Below are 22,797 nucleotides of genomic sequence, written 5' to 3'. Positions count from 1 at the left end.
CACATTAAAACACAACTAGACAAGTACCAAAAAGATTATTAAGGGCAGGAGATCGGATTATACTCGCTGATGAAGAACCTCATTAACTAAGAGTATCTTATCTACCTACATTTTCAGTAGCAGACCTCCTAAAAGCCAGGTCCTTCCCCTAAAGCCACATGCCAAATCAAACATAAATCTGCTCTGCAAGCTAACAGTAGCCACTGGGTATTAACATCAGCCATGTACAGACATTTGGTTTCTCCTGGGAGAGTTGCTGCTCTTCCAGGGGAAACCATGAGTGTACAGATATTCAGGCCTTTCTTTTTCAAAGTAAAAATGGCCACTCTAGAAGGAAAAAAAAACCCTGGGAGAGCAGATGTCTGAACATACTGTATTGTGTGATTGAGTTGCATTTACTTTAATAGGTATTGGCTGTATTGAATGATAAGTGGTAGTTTATCAGACCTGCGATTGTCATATGAGGGAATCTGGGATGTGGATTAGATTAGATTGTGGCAAAGCTTTGAACACGATTTGAGGACAGATGGATTTAGGGTACCACCCTTCCCATTTTTGGGCTTACTGGAAAAAGTTGCAATTTAGTGCATGCACACTGGCACATGAGACTTAGACATGTCTGTGTAGATAGTTAAACAATGTTGCTTCCTCAGTGTAACAGCGGATGGCATTCAGTATTTGAGATGCTGAGTGAGAACTGTAAGAACATTTTGGGTGCTATTAGAAGCTGTAGAGCCCCAGGTATGCACAGAAATGTGGGTAGGATCTGTCCGTATTAAATTCTAAGGATTTTTTTGAACAGGAGATATTGTATCCTATGAACCCATTGATCAAATGATCCCAAATTTGGATCACTGATTGTCTCCCTGCACTTTCACGAGACACAGAAAATTTCAAGCCAGTCTGCCTGACTTATAGGACATTTATGATAACCAGCCTTTAAATGAGAAATAATTATTCATTTTAACCATAGCCGAGAAGGTGCTGTACCACCATAATTTTTTACTGGGCCTTTTTGCATTATTTAGGGTCCTGACATCATAAATGTTTACATGAATTCTTGATTTGCCCATGATAGTGAATAAATCCCATCTGCTTAAGACCTGACCGTTTGGACTGTGTGTGAATAGAACGGTGGTCATTGAAGAGACTTAGACCAACTATGAGTTGTGATACACGACTGCTGCATGGTCATCAGAAAAGCTAATGGCACTTTATCGTGCATCAGCAGATGCATGACAAACAGAACCAAGGAGGTGATACTTCCCCTCTATCAGGCGCTGGTCAGACCGCAGTTGGAATACTGCGTGCAATTTTGGGCACCGCACTTCAAGAGGGATGTGGATAACCTGAAGAGGGTCCAGAGAAGGGCCACTCGTATGGTTAAAGGCTTGCAGACCAAGCCCTATGAGGAGAGACTAGGGCACCTGGACCTCTTCAGCCTCCGCAAGAGAAGGTTGAGAGGCGACCTTGTGGCTGCCTATAAGTTCATCACGGGGGCACAGAAGGGAGTTGGTGAGGCTTTACTCACCAAGGCGCCCCTGGGGGTTACAAGAAATAATGGCCATAAGCTAGCAGAGAGCAGATTTAGACTAGACATTAGGAAGAATTTCTTCACAGTTAGAGTGGCCAAAGTCTGGAATGGGCTCCCAAGGGAGGTGGTGCTCTCCCCTACCCTGGGGGTCTTCAAGAGGAGGTTAGATAGGCATCTAGCTGGGGTCATCTAAACCCAGCACTCTTTCCTGCTTATGCAGGGGGTTGGACTCGATGATCTATTGAGGTCCCTTCCGACGCTAACATCTATGAATCTATATAATTGCTGTTCCAGCCAAAGGGTTAGAATAATGACCCTTCCATGCTAATTAAACCAGTTACTAGGGCTGCAGTCCCTGCCCTTGCCTGTCCAACCTTATTAATGGGTTAGCCTGGTACCCAGTCTACCCCGAAGGGCCAATAAGGAGTGAGTCTGTCATATTTTAAGATTGTAATACACTGAAAATGTGGGAAAAGATTGGAACAGTCACTGTTATAAGCAAGCGTATTATGTTAGATTTAGACACACATATGCGCATACTTTCCATGTACATCTAAAAGACATATTCTTGTTTTTATATCAATGCTTTCATGAAGTGTGAATGCAAGCTATATAGGTATAGTTTAATCAACTATAATGCTAATAATAGTATGTGCTGCATAAGGTTAGCTAGAGCATCTTAAATTCTACTTCTGCTGTCCAACTTGTTGGAATCTAGCCAACAGTTAGTTTATCCCTGAATAAAACAGGGAGTAGTCTGTAGAAATTGTGTTTCTGAAACCAATGTGCTCAAGGTTGTTCATTCTGTTAATGAATACTTTAGAGTACCAAAGACTGACCATACTACTGTAAAAATGTTTTTTCAGTGCTCTGTCCGTGTCAGTCAGGTTCCTGTTGCTAGTACTATCCAAAGTAAATGACTTTTCACAAGTTTTCAAATTCATGAGTCTAACTATGATCCATTTATAGCATATATTTCTCATATGTGAATGTGTATAAATACAGTGTGTATATTTAAAAAAATAGGTTTTGTAATGAGGTAAGTGTAATGATATTCATAATAAGGTAACAGCATAATTAGATTGAGTTCAGTTTGAACTTCTAGCAGGGATTTAACCTCTTTGTTATATATGAACATTATATAACATTCTTCTTAGTGTTAACACTGCTTCTTGAGTAAAGAACAATAATATACACGCGTGTATCCATTAGAATTCAAAATTAAATTTAAAATGGGATCTGTAAGAAGTATCAGTAATTAAACTTCTTTTTTTCCCCCTGATTATCATAGCAGAATAATGTAGACTTCAAAATACCCATAGTTAAAATTTGCTGAAATTGTGTATATAGTATATTTCTGAAGAATATTTGAAGAATATTCTTAAGGTTATTGGTCACACTTCAGAATTGAAAGTTTATTTTATAGAGATTGAAGAATAGTTTTGTCATCTCATTTTTCTTAATGGGACTGAAGTTGCAACCTCTTTTTAGCAAAGACGGTCATTATTTCATAGTCAGTTGTGCTTCACAATGGTCCTATTGAATTTTGACAATCATAGGGTGTCTACCCTGTTGCTAGACAACACAGGGAGTGAGGGGAGATGGTGCCTATTTTGAAAAAGTAACTTCAGAAATTTTTCTGAAGAAATGAAGTGTAAAGTTTTAAGGAACTTAAATGCATAGTTTACTGAAGTCCATGAGGGTGTAATTTAATAAGGGGACAGATATAATGAACAGATACCACATTTTGTTCTTCTTGCATTTAATTTGATGGCAAACCTTGCATTTCACTGCAAGGTTTGCAGTAAAATCTTGTTCAGATACCAAGATTTTTGACTATGTGAAATTAATTTGCTAATGTTTAAATTAGACTGGTCTTTTCAACTTGTTTGTCTAACTGCTCTGTCTCTTACACAAGTTATTATGAAAAACATGCTTATTATACTAATTTTTTTAATGATTTCAGTGCAAAAAACTAAACCAATGTTAGCTGTACCTTTATCTTGTATTGGTATTGATACTCATGATTAAATATTTAAGAATGTTCTAAATCCCTGACCCCAAAAATTGTTTGGGTGTCTGTTTATTGAATGCAGCCTTGGCATTTGATTTACTTTTTCCTTTCTGTTAATTAGTTATACATTGTGGTTATGCTAACACAGAGGTGCTACAACAAAGTGATCTTTTGTTCCCTTACATGTGCGTGCTACATTTTATATAATAAATTAGAATATAATAGCTAAAATGATCACACATGATTCTGTATAGCACTAGCAAAGTCATTTTTAACGTTACGAAGACATTATTAACAGGCATTATTTACAAAGTGTTCACTGAGAATATTAAAGATTATTGGAAAGATGTTTAACACTGGTTTTCTCTTGGGCTAGTCAAGAAAAAAACAGCAATTACAATAAATTATATCATTTCTAATGTTAGTGATATCTGTTTGTTATAAAATTTAAATCAATACATCTGTTTCTTATGCTAAGTATAATGTACGTGGTAGAAACAGCTGTTAAACCCCACTGAGGTCATGAATCATTTAATTCTTGATTAATAACATTATTACTCAGGCCAGGTCTGATAGATATAGCACCATACTTCAGCAAATTAAAATTGACTTTAATGCAGCATCAACAAAGAAGGTACAACCACAAGCAATTTTATAAACAAAAAAAAGCCTCTGAAAGGTTAGATTTTATATCGAAACTGATGACTTAACAGGGTTTTACAGGTGATGTACTTCTTGCTATCTCTGCAGTAACATTTTCTTATATAAACACAGAAAATCAATCACAGTGATGTTGTGATAAGCTGTTTAATTAATGTGGTTTTAGAAGTCAATACATTTAAATAATTTATAGCTAATCTAATGTATGGATTGTGCTTGTGAAGGTATTTTGGGTGAAGAATATCCTCCAAGTGATAGTTAGAGGTCAGTTTCAATATTGTACAGCATTCCAAAGAAGATGTGTGCACATCCACATATCCACACGTGCTTTTTCTGGGTGTTGGATACAGTAGATTCTACAATTTAAGATGGAAATATTCAATTTCTGTTTTAAAGACTATTTGGTAGCACTGGTATTGTGTGTATGGAGAAATAGTTTTAAAAAGCATGTGCAGATTTAATTTTTAAATTGTTGGAAGTTTTTGGGGGTTTTTTAAAATCTTCAGTACTTTAATATGCTAATATCTTGACTTCCTCATTATATAAACAGTTGCTAACACTGAGGATATATGTATTATCTATCATCAGATAGAATCAATGAGCATAGCCAGAATGATTTCTTTGAAGTAATAGTTTTAGAATGTTTTTCCATCAGAGAGAGAGGCACAGATTACATGAAACAAACATGTAATTTTACAATATGTATACAATAAATGTTTTTAAATGTTGAGATGTCTTTTTGAAAATATGAAATAGACTTTAAGCAAAATTAAAATGCATTTCAACAATAAAAGTTCATTTTAAGTTGCCAGTATGTTTTCTTATTTTAAGTATATTTGTCCATTTTTCACCACTCTTTAATATTAATGTTAGTATTTGAAAACATTGAATCTTAATTCATTATCCACTAGGTTAAAGACTGAAATCTCCATTAGAGAGAGAGAAGCTAAATCTGAGGTAATATTTTTTACGGTCTAAAGATGTCTGAATAAAAATATTTTTGAACATCTAGAATTGTTTGAGGGACTGTGATATTTCTATTTAAATATATGTATATACTGCTGTATAATTATGTCCAGAACACATCTTTGATATGAAGAACCCAGTCTTGTCCTTTTTCTGCTACAAAATGACATGACATTGGAGAGAGAATTAGGTTATGTAAATTTGTAACATCAGAAACTTCCAGTTTATGTTCAGGTAGTCAGTGTACTTATGTATCTAATTAATGAAGCTATTATTAGTTGTGTTGCATATGTTACTTAAATCTTAAGGGGAATTGGACATTTTTTTTTTTTCCTTGAACCTCTCACTTTTTTATGATTTTTTTTATTTTTTTTTTAGGGAAGTGAGGAAAAGCAGTCATTTGTTTCCCAGTTTAAACAGCCTTTCCCAGGCATGCACACAATTGTTCTGTGCGTACAGAGGAGCTGAAGGTTATCACAGCACACACATCTACTTCACCCACTTTTATTCCAGGCTCTCTGCACTTTACAGATTTTTTTTCTTGCAGCTTGATTTGCAGAGCTCTGAGCAAGTTTGGTGTTTGAACTTATCTTTCTGTCTGTCCTTTTCTTCAGAAAAAGGCAGTTTGCTGTTACCAAAATATTGCCAGGGAGTGGGAAGGGAGGAACTTTGGCCAAGCACAGGCCTTCTGTAGGAATGGCTGTACAGCATTTTGAGCAAGACTGGCATATAGCCAAAGAAATAATACCTGCCTACAAGTATACCCAGGCTTACAAATTTGTGATGAAACCAGCTTGGTGCAGCCCTGATTGTGCCTGGAGTGGGCACAAATGAGTGAGGCCTGTTTTACAGTGTTGTGCACTTCTTGCTCAAAATACAGTGTAGGTACTCCTTTTATAAGCAGCACTAGTTCCCTACTCAGGCTAAGTGGGAAATGATAGTTTTGGGGACAGATGTATGATTCTTTGGGAAAGCTGGGAATCCGTCGTCTTAATGCAGTGGTGCTCAGCCTTCTGGCTCTGCAAGCCAGATGGGTGGTATGGAGTTAGTCTGTGGGCCAGATCCGTCTTGGGATCAGTGTGTGGGGTTGTTCTGGGGTTGCAATTCTGTGTCAGCCCAACCCCACACACCTGGATCTGTCTGCAGAGCAACTCTTTGTGCCTACCCAACTGTACACTGGCGTGATGTAGCACACAGGGTTCACATTATCCAGCTCACAGGACTCCCAACAGGTCTGGAAATTTGGCAGCACCGGAGCAGCAGTCAATTCTGCCACCACTGCTCTGCCACCAGATTTCCAGACCCACCTGAAGTCCCATGTGCCAGGTGCTGAGCACAGCTGTTCTAGTGGGATAAAGGTAAAAGGAGCTCCTTGAAGTAAGCCTTGCAAACCTTTTTCCATTGGCCCTTTGCTTTAGCTGTCTTTTCTTATAGTTGTCCACCGTTTTTCTACTAAAGACTGAATTTTGTTTAATGTATAGAAATGTGTTTTCAGTGGTATGATGGAGCCCCACATGTTCTAGAACCTAGGTTTTTGCTTTGTAATTTAACCTTGGGCTCCTGGAGCTTGCTTTCATTTAAAATGAACATTAACTTTCTTGTCTTTATGGTTGCAGAAGATGCACTTAATTCAAAATATGAATGAAGTGTAGACAAATTCACTGCTAGTTTTCTGATTTTGAAGGAGCCCTGAAACAGTAGTTCTCAGGTGTGATGTACCATTTCTGCATCATCTATGATTCTGTTTAATTTTCTGTTGTGCCATGGAATGATTGCTATTTTGCTGCAGCTGGGTATTTGCCATTTTGTTCCATACACTTGTCCCAATAGAATCTACTTGTAGCAGCTGTAATTTGTCTTCCTTTTTTTTTCCTCATCATGGAAAGGTATTTGAATTATAGTGCATAATCTGTGCTGTTTAGCGGATTGATAAGTAGCAAGGGGGTCTGAGACCAGAAGTGGAGCTGGAACTAGGAGCCAGGAGCTTGGGAAGAACTAAGACTGGCTAGCTAGACTTCCTTGAGAACAGCACAGCAAAGTCAAGGGAGATGACTCGCAGAAATCAGCTATCAGTTCACCCCTTTCTTGATAGGTGGAGAACATTTAAGCCCTGCTTTTTCATTGATTTAGATGAAACTTAGTAGGATCTATTTTATAGCAGATGTTTTAATTAAACTTGCTATTTCCAGACAGCAAACTGTAATTTGTCCATTCTTTTAACATCTTAAAATTGGTTATTTTATATGAGAGAGAATAACTCGCTTGTTATACCTTCTGCTGATGAAAAATTGTGTAACAGCATAAGTTACAATGGATGGCAGCTGGTTCTCTCTTGAAGTGTTGTACTAAGCACTCGCAACCAGAGCTTTACAAATTTATGTGCAAGTCCTGCTTATCAGATAACTTTTCCAACATACACTATTCAGTGGTCTGTGTAATACTTTATATTGCATTAACTTTAATTTTGCTTTTATTGCTATTCTACTAATCACTGCCTGACTGTCAACAGTCCTCCTGATTCTTTTTTCACCAAACATGTGAGTACACCAACTGTGAGTACTCAGTTCTGCAGACCTTTCTCAAGTAAGATGTCATTGGGATTATTCATATGAATGAGGGCTCCAGGAATGTGCCGATTTAACAAAAAGGAATAAGAAAAAAAAAAAGAAAATTTTCCTTAATGTGAAAGACTGGTTGCAAACAGCTATACAAAGATCTCCACTGGATCTCGATAATGTGCAGATTTCAAGAAATCACAGTGTAAAATTCTGTCTGCTGCATTTTAGTGTAATCAGTTATGGATGTAAAATTAAAAAATATCATTAATTATTACAGAAAAAATCAAGATCTAGTTTATCTGAAGGAAAAACAGAAACATCAACTTTTGAAAGGTAAATATAAGGAACAGCTGCATCTCTTGAAATTCAAGTACATAAAATAACACTTGTGCTGTGTTATTTTTCAGGTAATTAGGAGAAAATATTTTAACTAGTATTTGTATAATGTAGACTTTTTATAAGAAAAAGTAATTTTCAAATAGCAGCTGTAGTATATTTACTCAACAAGACGTGAAACTTAGGCTGTTGGGTTTCAAAATAATTGTACCACATAAACTGTACAAAATATTGAAATGGAGGATTATTTATTGTAACAATGCATCTGAATAGTTAACAGTATTTTCAGAAAAATAGAAAGCACTTCCTACAGTTAAACAGTATAAGTTTGGGGCATTACTTATGGCTTTTTTACAAAGCTGTATTTTCACCATTGTGAAGAGGTACTTCTTTCCCCTTTGGGAAAGTAAATATGTGAACTTGTTGGGTAATTGTAACATACTGTACTACAAAAAATATTGCTGCAGTTTAGAATTCTGGTGGTGTCTGAATGTCAGTGTGTGAAACAGTAATTCAGGACATGGGTTATGCTATCAACTTTTAAGTACAGAACCACAGTTGGAGTTTATTTGTATGAAATGTGTATTAGACCAAAAATCACATTCTTAAGTGTCAAATATTTGCTGTTACCTGGGTTTGCATAAACAGTTATGCAACATTAGTCCTGAAGTCAGGCCTTTAAATTCTATTTCCCAGAAAGATCTAGCCTAATTATAGCAACACAATTTGTGATTTCTTATTTTTAAAGGGTCAACCATTTGTTGTAAGCTTTAACATAGTAGCTGAATAATTGCTTGTCCAAATAAAGCATTCTCCCTTGCCTTTCCCCCCCTCCTCTGGTCACACATCAGTGTGACCCAGCAACTCTGACATTTTAATTTCACTTAAAATGTTCACATAAAAATTGAACTAGGTGGCTCAGGAACTATAGGGTCTATGATGTCCTCATCACTTGTTCAAGTCCAGCCCAAGTTAATAAAGTTATTCTAATCTTGGTACAATAATCACTTGTACATCATATATTTGCTTCTCCCTGCCTTCTAATCTGCATTTGTTGTACTAATTTTTGCTTATAAGTGACACTGTTCTTCAAGTTTGATAGTTAAGTGGCCTATAAGTAGCAAGTTGCTTGACTTGGTCTACTTCCTTGTTCATTTTGAGTCCTCAAATTTTCTTGATCCTTCAATTCTAGTTTTAGGCCATGATATAGCATAATAATTAGACTAGTTTTGCTGGTTGACAGTATGCTCCTGGTGATGGGACATTTCATAGATTTCATAGACATTAGGGCTGGACGGGACCTCGGAAGATCATCGAGTCCAGCCCCCTGCCCAAAGGGCAGGAAGTCAGCCAGGTTCATAGGATCCCAGCAAGATGATCATCCAGTTTGCTCTTGAAGGTGTTCAATGTGGGCGCTTGAACCACCTCCGGTGGCAGGCTGTTCCAGACCTTGGGGGCTCGGACAGTAAAGAAATTCTTCCTTATGTCCAGCCTGAAATGGTCTTGTAGTAGTTTATGACCATTCGACCTAGTTTGCCATTGCCATTGTTATCTGTTTTAGTTTCGTCTGCCTTGATACCATTACACCAGGGGCGGACAATTATTTTGGGCAGAGGGCTGCTTACTGAGTTCTGGCAAGCTATCGAGGGCAGATAAATATTCATTTTCTAAATTTTTTTATGTGCCCCCCGGGCACATGATTCAGTCATTTCTGAATCCAATCAGATTGAGATTTTGCAGTTTCTGGGAAGCTTCACTATAGTTTCTCCCAAAGAAAGTATCTTCAAAAGAAAGTGGGTCATTTGTAGGGTTGTGCGAAGCTTCAGGTGCTGATTTGATCTGGAGGAGATTCGGCCCAATTCGGTGGCCAAATCTCTAAATACAAATGGAATCAGGGGACCAATAAAAAGGTCTGAATTGATTCGAAGCTCTCTGAATCGATTCAGAAAAGATTTGGAGAGCTTCTATTTGGGCAATCCCCTGCCTGCTGCAGCAGGAAGCTTTAGCCAGACTCCATGCTGGTAAGTAGGGGCGGGGGGGGCTGGAGGAGCAGGGATGGGACCATGAGGGGACCCCTGTCAGGCCCCATCCCCTGCCTGCTTCCCCAGCCTGTTCCCCCTGCCCCCCTGCACCATGGCCGCCCCACCCAACCCAGTTCCCTGCCCTTAAAAAAACACAAACAAAAACCCAGATTCACCAGGTGCTCCTGGGCAAAGGGGTGATTCCTGCTGCCCCCCACTGCCCCACACCATGTGGGGGGCTCTGCCATGAACCCCCTGACCCATGCCCGCTGTGCCAGTCCCCCCATGACTGCTCCACCCACCCTAGCTCTTTAAGAAAAAATAAATCCCGGACTCCCTGGGTTCTGCAGCAGCCTTGGGGATTCGGGGGGCTCATGCAGAGCCCCCCCCCGCACACAGTGGGGGGCAGTGGGGATCGCCCCCTGCTGGGCAGGAACCAGTGAGTGGCAGGATTTTTTTGTTTTTGTTTTTTTTAAAGGGCTGAAGCTGGGGTGGGCGGGGCACCCATGGTGGGGGGCTGAGACAGTGGGCGGAGGGCTTGTGTAGAGCCCCCCACACAGCATAGGGCAGTGGGGGGCAGCAGGGATCAGCCCCCGACCGGGCAGCACCTGGTGAGTCAGGGCTTTTTTTTTTTCCAAAGTGCCAGGAGCTGGGGCAGGCAGGGCAGCCATTGCTGGGGCTGGGAGAACAGGCAGGGGATGGGCATGTGTGATTTGGAGTTTTAGCTGCAGCAGCCGAATCTCTGAATCATATTCGGCCAAATTGATTCAGGACAGTGATTCGAATCACCAAATCGAATCAGTGTCCCCCAACTCGGCCGAATCTGAATCCGAAGCGAATACTAGCCACTTTGCACAGGCCTAGTCATTTATTCTTTTCTACTATATTGACTCAAATGTTTTGAAGAATAAGTACACTGAATTTAATATTCTAAGGGACATTTAATATCCTTAGCCATGGCATTCTGAGTGGAAGATCCTGGACTGGAACTTCTCATCCTCTAACTTCTACAAGGTCTGTCTCTCTTCCTAGCATGCCTTGGCAGAGTTGGGAGGGTTGGAATCCTTTTTATTTTTATTTTGTAATTATGGATTTTAAGTAAACTAAATGTTAACTATATAAAGGTGTTCAAATATATAAATGTAAAGGCAAAGAAGTAGTAACGTAGACAGTTTCAGCAGAAGATGATTTGTTGGGCATGAAGGCTGAATTACCTCTTGAATTATTTCCTCCAGAATATGAATGGGACAAGTTGGTGTGACAATATAGGGAAACTTAAATTCTGATTGCCTCTTATTTTTTTTCTCGACTTCAAAAAAATGTTCTTGAATGCTGAATTTCTGTCAGTCTTATACTATGCGCAACAATTCCTATTGCCTTTTAAATGCAATATAAATTACAAGCTGATTAGATATTTATGATTTAACTTAAAGCTTGAAAGTAGAGTAACTTCTAAATTTTGGTGTAACATGTAGTGTCCAGGCTAAAATAACACTTATTTTCTTCTAGCATTCAGCTAGACTGCAGTGTTATTTATTACAGGGGATCAATGAAATTGTTTCTAAGTTTGTAAAACAATGTGTGTGGATTTGCAGTTTGCAAATATTATAAAAACAAAATACCAGAAAAACAGTCATTTCTTATTTATCTGTTGTTTCAGGAGAACCGCAACACCCTAAACTGATATTTATCTAGACAAATAAAAAGCCATTGGGTGTTGGTCTGCATTTGAACTGTTTCCTGAAGAGGTTTAAAACTTGGTTTTATACTACTTCATGCTAAAACAGTATTAGCTAGACTTAGGCAACCAATCCAAACAGTGGCAATTATTTTTAAGGGTTTAACAATGATCTACATGGATTTCTTAGCCAATATTAAAGGTGATTTTAGCTAAACGTAGTTTCAAGTCATTTGTAAACTCCTTGAATACATGATACAAATGCTTTTTAATAAAAAAATACTTCCTACTATTCTGTTATGCCTTGTGTATCCCATGGCTGCATGCCATACGGAGATTATTTACAATTTAAAATTTAAATTTAAAAAACTGAATTGAGAGAAACCCCCAAGTAGTCCAGCTGTATAAGTTTTCCATCTCCCCTTTTTCTTTATCCATCACAATCAACATTTTCAGGTAGTGTTGGCTTCTTTCAGACTGGAAATGTTAGAAATGAAGCTTCTTGAACAAATAAAATTCTGAACGCAACTCCTCACTGCATGTATAGCAATGAATCAAGTAGTCCCATAACAAATGGGAAGCACTTTTACAAGGAGGTCTTAAATCAGTGATATATCAGTATGTATGATCAGATTAAACTGAATGATAGAACTAGAAAATCAAATGTGCTGTTGGTGTTTGACTTTCTATATAAACTGAGTTCCAAAGAGATAATTTAGTTTTTGTTTGGAGCATTCTGATTTTCCTGGCTGTTTTAGAAGAGTATATACTATTTTTTAAAATGATGCATTAAAACTAGGTGTAACCAATACCCTTTAAAGATGTGTCTTATGTGCTATGACTTGTGATTTATTATGCAAGTTGCTCATTGACATTGCTTACATTATTAATATTTGGGTTAATTAAAAATACAGTTTTACTCTGAAAAGTGACTATGTAAAATGTTTTGCTGCTTGTGGAAATTGAGGTTCACAATTGCTCACTTTAATGATTAAAGTAAGTTTCTATTGCTGATGGCATTACACAGAGCCAGTTGGTCAAGATGCTGCATGAACAGGTTTTTTGTTTGTCACCTTCAGAATTGTTTAGTAAGTTGAAAATAGTTAGATTTGCATTAGTTCAGTAGAGACTATGCAATAGAATAGGTTGTCTCACAGATTGCAGTTTGGAAAAAAAGAAATGGGAATGCATGGGTATAATGAAGGGCATTATTTGTCCTGCTGCATCTTCGTGATGGGTATTAAATTGCAAGAAGAAGGAAAGAAGCCAAACTGACTACTAGGGTTTGGCAAACTATGGCCTGCAGACTGGATCCAGCCCACAGAGAACTTGGATCCAACCCACAAGGGTCTGATCCAGTCTGTAGTTTATTAAGAGATCCCCAGTTGTCCAGTCCAACCCATGTTCCTCTTTCCACATTTTACTAACAGCACACCAGTTCCTTCCAGAAGCTTCATCTCGCCCGCACTACAGCTTTTGATCAATGTTATTGGCAAATTATCCACTCAAATTTTAGTTCTCCACACTTTATAGCAGAACGTTTTTTAGCTGACACTGCATTAGGCAGAGAAAAGAGCAGCCTTCCATACAGAACAGGGACATCTGAAATGCTTGGAAGGGGTATGGTGGCCTGTGCCTTCATCTGGGACACAATCTACCACCCACTGTTAGTAAAAGGTTGCTGACCCCTGAACTAGACTATTAGATGTAAGGTTTAATTTGCAGGGCTGTATAGAAGGAAACACTTATTATAGAGTACATTTTACTATGTAAGTTGATAAGACAAAACAAATATGAAACTCTACGGTGTCATTTCTTTAGAGAGTAACTGCAGTGTAGGATCTGTATATTAAAATAGTTTTATGTTAGCTAAGAATGCTAAGTTTATTTGGTTTTTTTTTCCAGCAGCCAAGCAAATGACACTTCAAAGGAAGCAAAAGAATGCAATGGAAATCAAAGTAAAAGAGGCTCATCAGTGGAAAAGATTGAAGAAAATACATCAGTGTCAAATACGGAAGATGCCTCCAATGTAGTGCTCCAGGACACTTGCTTAAAGAACTCGGCATGTGAGGGAAGACCATGTTGTGATTCAGAAAACAGTGATCAAGTAATAGGAGAAAAACAAAAGCATACTTGTGATACAACTGAACTTAAAACTTCTCCAAGTTCAGAAAATGCCATCTTGAATGAACAGAATAAAGAGGATAGCTTGGTTGAAACTACAATTTCAACAGTGAACACCAAGGACTTAAAACTGACATTGGGTGAAGACGTTAGTTTTGAGCAGTTTTTAAGAAAAAGAGATGAACCTGAATCTATTAGTTCTGACATTAGCGAACAAGGCAGTATTCATTTGGAGCCTTTGACTCCCTCAGAGGTACTAGAGCATGAAGCTACAGAAATACTTCAGAAAGGTAATGTTACATCTTCATCAAAGAAAACTGGACTGGTTTCTGAACAAACGGATGACTTTTCTAAAGGAAGCAGTCCCAGCAGTGTAGAAACAACTGTAAACCAGACAGATGAGAATGAAGAAAGCTGAAAATATAGATTAACCTTTATTCAGCTTTAATATAAATAATGGTAACAATGCCTTGGGCCATTCTTGATGGGTATGCTCATTGATGATGATCAGAGTATTGAGATAGAAAAAGAAGAGATCAATTTTTGGGTTTGTTTTTTTTTATGAAGAAGGCAGTTTATACAAATATACAACCTAGATTACTGAATTTCTAAATGTATAAAGTATAGCATGTATTCACATGTATCCGAAAGATTGGAAGAGACACTCAAAAATGGAAACAACACATTTTTTCCGGTGATATTTCCTAGGGTAAGGTGATGGTGATCTGCTGTTAGCCAAGAAGAAAAGATGAGATAGTCCCCATGCAGGAATCCTTTTAACAGCAAGGTTTTAAGTAAATGAGATTGTAGTGCTGAAATAGAGCATGCTCACACAATGGTGCATTGGTCTACTGAGAGTTTGGATAAACATAAACCCACTTTGGATTTGACGTCACATTCCTGTCTGTCAAAGCATGTAGCCAGAACTGTATGAATCTATGCACCTCTGTACAGGTGCAATTCTGCCAGGCTGTAAGCTTATCTTAATTAAACTTTCAGTGAAAGTGGAATTATTACAATATAAATATATATTTGTGGATTTTTCAGTGTGCAAGCTGTGCAGAAATACCTGACGTACTCATTGTATAAAGTAGGACATACTGCTCAAAGTACTGTAGCTGTTAGGCCATTACTGTTGTTTTAATGATTTTAATTAGTGGTAGACCCATAAGAGTGGCCTGTAAGTCAAACCAAAGTATGGTTTAATGTAGAAACTTAAATGAAATGAACTGGAAACAGACTGGCATGTATTCTGCCACTTTTGCAGCTGCTACTTGCTAACTGTTACAAAAATCAAGGGCATATAAAGCAGAGATGTACAATTTGATTTCAGGACATTTTGTAGTCTAACTTATGTACAAGAATATGGCTGCTGAAAAACATTTTTTGGGGTTTTTTTGCTATGTAGCTAGCAGCAAGGTATTGGAATGCATAATATGATTAACAGTAGCTTGCTCTGAAATATTAACAAACTTAATTAAAATGCTCCTTTTGAATCCTTTAGAATGCTTTGACTTTCAGTTTTGTTTTTAATGAATGTTAAATGTTTTGAACAGCTATTAAACACTGCTGTAAATATTACTTTTTGAGTAAATATTTGCAACAAAATACTGTCTTTGTGAATAATTTTAATTTTCAGATTACTTTGTGCGGTCTTACAATTTCTTTAAATATTTTGGTTTCCGTCTGCAGAGCTATCATTTATCTTAAATTTAGTGAGTGATGTATATAATGAGTCTGAAATTAAATGTGCAAGTGGCTATACATACAAATCATTCTTGTTCTTATATATTGTGACAAGGTGTGCTACCTGTGAGATTACAAAAGGAACTCTTCTTGGTCATTTGGTGCCTCAGCAAAGGGAATCCTGTTATTTCTGCCTCTGCTCTATTAGATTGGTTCGACGGGATCTTACTGATCTGTTACGAGCTGTATCATCTTTCTGAGTTAGAAAGCATAGAATAGCTAGCTTATAAGTAAGGCTTCTAGCTTCGTTGCATATGCCTTTAGGCACTGCTTCAGTATAAAGTGAATTGTACAACCCCCACAGATTATGCCTCTAACCCAATTCCCCCCACCCCCCCACTGAGTAGTTTAGAAATTTTTTTTTTTTAATGATAAAAGTTTCTGCCTTTTTTGAGCTTTGAGTAATGCACATTTTCTCGCTTTTTCTGTATCCTTTGATAAAGGTTAGAAACTCTTGTAAATGGATGACTCAAGGAATTGGAACTTTAAAAAAAATGCTAACTATGACAAGACATGATAAAAGCTTTAAATATTTGGCAACTCCTATAAATATTTACAAAATAGCTAGGAAGGGTAGTTATTTTACATTGTACACTGTTTTTCTTTTCTTTTTTTTTTTTTTATTACTCCTACTTTTAGACTCTAAAGGAAACAATGAATCTTGAGACCTGTGATAACCAGGTCCAGGATGTGAGAGTCCTTGCCTGGTTTATTTGGGCTTTTTAAATTTTGTTTGGTGATTCTACTTAGAGTCTAAAATAAATACAGTATCCTAGTAAGTAATGGTGGGGTAACATTTGTTTAATCAGTCAGAAGACTTGTTATGTTACTGAAGGGGTCTCTGAGCAATGTGCACTCTAGAAAGCTATGTGGAGACAGACCCTAAGGGAAAATTTTACTAGTGTTGTTTTCTTTTGCTTCATTCAAGATGTATAATTTGACTGGTATGCATAGCTGTTAGAAAAGATTTAGCTGAAAGTTGTAGTTTGTTTTTAAATGCATTTTTGTGATGCGCCAAACTTGTATGCAAAAGTTTGCTCTTTAGAATAGGTTTAATTTGGGAAAATGACTGAAATTTAAGACCACATCCTCCTCTACTGAGAAGGTGGAGGAAAAAAACTTGTTAGAGATCTGTAATATTTTGGTAACCTGTATGTATGTATATAGCAAGATATTAACATAAAAGCATTCGATATGGGGTTTACCTAGATTTTGATCCAAGTGGAAATTCTAACTGCATACAGAATGTAACACTCAGATAGGGTTAAAAAAACTCATCATCTCAGACTATAACCCTTCCAAGCAAACAAGAAGGTGGCACTTACGTGCTCTTGTTAAAGAGTGAAGTACTTCTTACAGTAGATATGTTAGACATATCGTGAACTTTATGTGAAATTCAGATACTACTCTAGTTTTATCAAGATTTGGAGACAATAGCCATTTTAACTTTCTGCAGCTGTAATAAAGTCTTAGTTTTGTGGTAGGTCTTTGTTGGTGCCCTAATACATTTTTTCCTTTTGTTTTATTGCCTTACTAATCCACCTAGATAATATTTTACATACACATTTTTGAATCACCAGATTCTTTCCTTTTTAAAGCATGTAGCTACTATTATGAAACCTTCCCTCAATTGATTGTGTGACCTGGGCAAAACGTTTATATTATTTATGATTCAGGTTTCCCCTTATAAAGTTGGTGTGAGGTTCACTTTATTTGGGTGGTTAAGGCTAAAGTCACTTGTGCAGAACTTTTCCTAAGTGTTGATTAAAATGTGGAACAAATCAAATCAAATACTGTCATCAACATTTAATTCTGGGTGCAAGATGAACTGCTTAGGCAGACAAGGTTATTTGGGTAAATGTAATATCTTTTATTAGACCAAGTGAAAAGTTGGAAAAATTGTTCTTTGCAAGCTTGAGGGCATAGACACCCATCCTCAGGCATAGGGAGAATCTAAGCAGGCAAACTGTTTAGACTTTGGCCTTGTATAGACATTCATTTTCTCCTGGGAGAGTCACTGCTTTCCCAGAAGAGACCATGAGTGTACAGATGTTCAGGCTTTTTCTTCTAGAGTAAAAATGGTTATTCCAGAAGAAATATAACCTGGGAGCAACCAGGGTTAAATCACTCCCAGGAGAGTTTCTCTTGGGTGAGCAAAAGTCTATACATAGTATGGCTTCTCTCAGAAGAGAACATGGTCCTCCAGCTTCTTCCCCTCCTCCTGAGAGAGAGAACTCACTGAATTCTGCTGCTCCAGAACATTCCCCATTGTGCCATAGGGCAAAACAGGATGACTGTGGGCAGTCTGGGTCAGCCAATCAGGGCTGCCCTATGTATCGCCGTGATCTGTTGCCAGGAAAACTATGGAAGCCTGCAGAGCATGATGAGATGTGTGCACAGGGGTCCCCCCTGACTGCACAGTGCAAGCTCTCCACTCTTCAGGGCTTTGTTATTCGAATGTCTGTACAGGTAGCTCTGTGCAAGTTTCTCTACAAGTTTCTCTATTTGAATGTATATACACAGCCTTTGTCTTCTCTAACAGAAATAAAGTATCAGCAGATGAAAAAAAATTAAAACTTTTTAAAAGAAAAAAGTTAAATCCAAATTTAATTTTTCAGAAAAAGAGAGAGAGAAAAGGAAAATAAAATGTTACCAAAAGGTGCATGGGGTAACATTAGTAATTGGTGGGGTGATTATAAGAATCTGAAGAACATCTAGGCTACAGAAGAGCCTCAAGATCCTTAGAATGGAGCCAAAAGATCCTTGATACTTCAAAATAAATATAATTTATTAATTTATTTTGGTTAGTAAAAAGTACTGCTCCAACTGTTACTGTCAAGCCAGGGCATAGAATTTATTTGTATTTCCTTAAAGTTCATGATGTTAGAATGTAAGCTTGCCACAGTGGAGTTTTGTTGCTGATTTAGAAACAATTTAGTAATTTTACTTGGGTAGACTAAAGCCTGAGTATGTTTAGTTGTTGATCTTTTGATAAATCTTTAAACGTTGTGCTTTGTGAGCTTATTTGCTAAAGACACCTCCATTACAGATCATTTAGCTTTAGAATGTGCACTTGAGACTCAACACCACTAGAAAAAGAGGTTAATGCTTTATGATTCCTGTGTGACCTGAAAAAGTGTACTGTAAATGTTAGAAGCAGCTGAGATAAAAAATGGCAAAGTAATGGTATGGTCCAGACAGCTAGTCCCACTGAAGGTTACACATTTTTGCTTTAATACAGCTGTGGAAGAAATTAGGTTTATTGGCATTCCATAATTTATGTCTATAGACCCACTCTAAGAGGCTCTTTATGTTGTATTGCTTTGGCTTACTGGATTACAATGCCAGCTCTGAAACGCTAAAATAAAAATATTGTATCAAAGTTTTTATTGACCAAAGCTACCCACCCACATTAGCTTGCTGATGTTTTCAGTATTGCACCAGATGAAAACAAAGGGCGGAAAATACTTATCTGTGAAACATTTCATTTTCTAGGACTTTAATCTAATTGTTTGTGCCTGCAAGCCACCATAAAGCTAATACATCTACACTCATAAAATAGCATGCTGTTTTTTGTTGAGGTTTATTTACTATTCTAATGGTTATTTCAAAGAGGCTGAGGGTTTAAATGACAGCCACATGGATAATTGCAATGTAGTATGTATGTTTGCTTTTTATTTTAGTCCAATCTAATTCCATATCCACTAAGAAAACTAGTGCTCAGATTACACAGATAGTAGCTATGTCATATAATTTAAGATTAGATCAATTTTGAGGAAAACTGCCAGTTTGTCAACTGTTCATACTTGTTGCTATTTGTAGACGTATATTATTTTAGATTTTTTTTAATGTACTTAATTTTCATGGGGTTGGACATTTTAAAGTATAAGATGCACTTTTTTCAAGGTTGTTTTTCAGTGTGTGGTAACACCAGAAGGTGGGAATATTCCATTAATAGTTATAGGTGATTGTAAGGCTGCAAATCAAATCTGTCAATCCAAGTAGTGTGTCTTACTGAAACCTTAAACTATTGCATATATTGTGATTTCTAAAAATGTTTATTTTACCATATTAGTGATCAAGTTTCACTCTAACATAGAATTATAGAAAATTACTCTTCTTTTACCCACTCCAGTTGAGAGGTAGAAGAAAGTCGAAGCTCAGTTTACTGCTTTATGTAATGATGTGCTTCAGATTCACCAAATTTTGTCAAGAGCCTTCAGGTAAAGAGGAGTTGGAAGAGACAACCTAGTAACAATGCAAATAGAAAGTAGAGATCTAAAAACAGTAAGAATACTTACATTTTGAAATATAATTTATTTCATTACCTCTTTTGCCTGATAGAAAAGAAGATTTAAAGCAGTGGCTGTGATTTAATACCATAAATAAGGTGCGTCAAACTCATCCTGTGCCCTAAACTGGATCCAGACTACGGGACCCCTTTTCAGGCTGGATCCAGCCCAGAATGGCAGCAGGGACAGTGGTGGGGATGGTGACAGCAGAGCAAGCAAGGCTGTGTCAGTGCAGTGCAGCTCTCCTTCACCCTTATGCCACCAACGGCCATTCAGTGTCAGGCCATGCTGTCCCTCATTCTCCTCTCTGCCCCAACTCCCACCCCTTTTCCAGTAGCCCAGCAGGCCAGATGGAACCAGCTCACAGAGCTATTTTAGCATGCAAACAATATTTTTGACACCTCTGCCATAATTGTTTATCTGAAATTTTGGTAGGTGCTTGAGGGAAGGATTCTAACCTGTTGTTTTGTAGTGGAGAAGCTGGAGGATACCTTCCTGGAATGTATTTACTGCACAGGATGTTGATAGCTAGCATTAAAACATGGCCTGCAGTCCCAGTTGCTTCTATTTTCTTGCTATGAGACTGGGTCCTTTCCATATCAGAAGTGATTTCTGGAGCTTTCACCCAAAACTCCTTTTATTTCTAGAGTTAATTTGTCTGATGGCTAACTATTTAATATGTATAGGCTTGGCAGAATTTGATTTTTATTTTTTTATAATTTTCAATGTATAATATCAATATTGCAGGGGTTTAGGTTGTAGCCGTGTTGGTCTAATATCAATATTTATTTTTAAGCTTTTTATTTTTATCAATTTAAATTTTCAGGATTGCACAAAATTAGAGGTGTGGGAGGCAGACAATTTATTAATGACAGTATACTGTTAAAAGCCTTATAAAATTGCATGTGAAAATAGAAAAAGTAAATATCCATAAATCAATGAATCATACTGTTTTAAACCATTCTGTTAATTAATTAACATTTAATTAAAATTAAAATATATATTTTTTAAAAATATTGGGTCTTTTTTTTTACCATAACTGGAATGCATAACTTGCTAGATCCAACAGACTAATCCAGATTTTGAAAGCTCTCAAAATTTGAGTTTGTCTTAATTGTAGCACAAAATGTTGAGCTGTCCATGTTGGTCTTCAGAGAAGCGCATACAACGTTTGTCTTGAACTTTTCTGAACAAGCTGAATGATCTTTCCACAGACACTGAAGCTACTGGCACTGTGAGTACATGTAATGCCACACCAGACAAGACAGTAACTAACTGAGTCCCAACTTTCCAGTTATCAAATGCCATTGTGTTGCTATCACGGAGTGTTTCACATGCCACGTACAAGTCAGTCATGCTTGAACTGTTCTGCCTTGAAAGAGAAAATATGCAGAATATTTTCATAGCCACTATAATTGTGTGACATCTGAGCCTTGATAAATGGGTCAAACACTTTACCATCAGCAAAGACGAATCCCAATCCATAGAGTCCGTCTGGTACTTTGCGGAATATGGTTGCCTTCAGTTTGCTTTGAAGTTCTGAAGCAAAAGCATGCATTGCAGATGAAAGGGGCTGCCATTTAGGGCCCATTGCCCTGAATTCCACTCCTTTCAAAGTATTATTTACATCAGCAGCAGCTTGTAGATCGCAGTTAAACAGAGTGTCAGTGTGATATATCATGGGGTGCATCTGTTTCCATTTGCAAATGAACAGCGTGTATTTACCCCAAAAATGCACAAGCAAAAGATCACTTGCAGTACAGTTCTTGCTGGTTTCCATCATCCTTGACCATCCCACATAGTTTTGCCGCTTTCTTTGAAGTGACTGTCTGGTTGTTTTGTAAGAAAGTCTGTCACACTGTCCCAATGTGCATGAATGTATTTTGCTGCAGCAAGCCAGGAAAACCAGTAAGATTGCACAACATGGGGGGTGAGGGGGCACACACAAATCCAATGGATGTGCATTGTTGCTGGCACAGACTGTAAAAAAAACACTTGCCTTTGCTTGTTGGCATGTTTAAATATTGCTGGAAAATGTACTAGAGATTTGTGATGTCACAGAACTCATCTGTTTTTAATGCATGATCAATGGCCACATGCAAAAGATAAACAATACATGGAATGTGCAGCAGATGTGGATGCATTTCTTTCAAGACTTTCACTAGGCGTTGCATGTACATTGCAGAGTCACTGTTGATTGATGTACAGTTTTCCCATGTTAGGCCATACATGTTGAATAGAAACTGACATGACCCCTGTGTTGAAGAACAACAGTGGATTTTAATAGAATTTTATTTACAGACATTTTTATCACTGTAGAATACTGCAAGTGCGTTAACTGCTGGCTGTTCTGCAAGCTTGGGGGTTTCATCAATTACTAAGGAAAACTTCTCATCACTCAATAATATGCAATAACTTCAGGCAAGTATTTTTCTTCCAGCTGATGAAGTTCTAAACAAGTGCGAGCTGCTGGTGCATATTTGCAAAGCAGAACAAATAAATAGCTTGAACCTTGGACTGCATTAATTGGAATTGCCTCAAAACACAACACACGTACCAGATAGTGAGAAAAATCCACTGCTGCTTCCTTCCATTGTCTCATTCTTCCCAAGCAGGCTTCCATCATAGCTTGTGTTGTCTTTGTTTGACTTCTAATTTCAAATGAGTCTTACTGTTCAAATGTTCAGTAACGCAATTTACCTGTCAGGTGACTTATGTCTTACAAGCTGCAGCACAAAATCTTATCTTCCTTGCTAATCTTTTAACCATTTTTAATTCTAAGTCAGGGTATTCACTGCAGTATTCTTCTCTAGATTTTCTTTTGTGACCCATTATAACATAACTACTGTAGGGCTGCCACCAGCTGAG

General features: G+C 37.5%; 1 protein-coding gene across 12 annotated transcripts in view; it reads left to right on the top strand.

Moving 5' to 3' along the window:
- Positions 1-15,499, top strand: part of ZNF280D (zinc finger protein 280D) — a 155,985-nt gene extending 140,486 nt beyond the window's left edge. For 6 of the 12 annotated variants that reach the window (XM_059714702.1, XM_059714705.1, XM_059714700.1 and 3 more), the window contains 3 exons: positions 5,120-5,165; positions 8,010-8,065; positions 13,673-15,499. In XM_059714702.1, coding sequence (XP_059570685.1) covers positions 5,120-5,165; positions 8,010-8,065; positions 13,673-14,309 — 739 coding nt within the window. In that variant the 3' untranslated portion in view covers positions 14,310-15,499. Of the gene's footprint in view, positions 1-5,119; positions 5,166-5,552; positions 5,645-8,009; positions 8,066-13,672 lie in introns of those variants that run through there. The other 6 variants (XM_059714701.1, XM_059714709.1, XM_059714708.1 and 3 more) reach the window with 6 other exon arrangements.
- The last annotated feature ends 7,298 nt before the right edge of the window (positions 15,500-22,797 follow it).

This window comes from Alligator mississippiensis, chromosome 11, assembly GCF_030867095.1.
Source record: "Alligator mississippiensis isolate rAllMis1 chromosome 11, rAllMis1, whole genome shotgun sequence".
NCBI classification, from domain to species: domain Eukaryota; kingdom Metazoa; phylum Chordata; order Crocodylia; family Alligatoridae; genus Alligator; species Alligator mississippiensis.
This window is presented reverse-complemented; position numbering and strand designations above follow the sequence as displayed.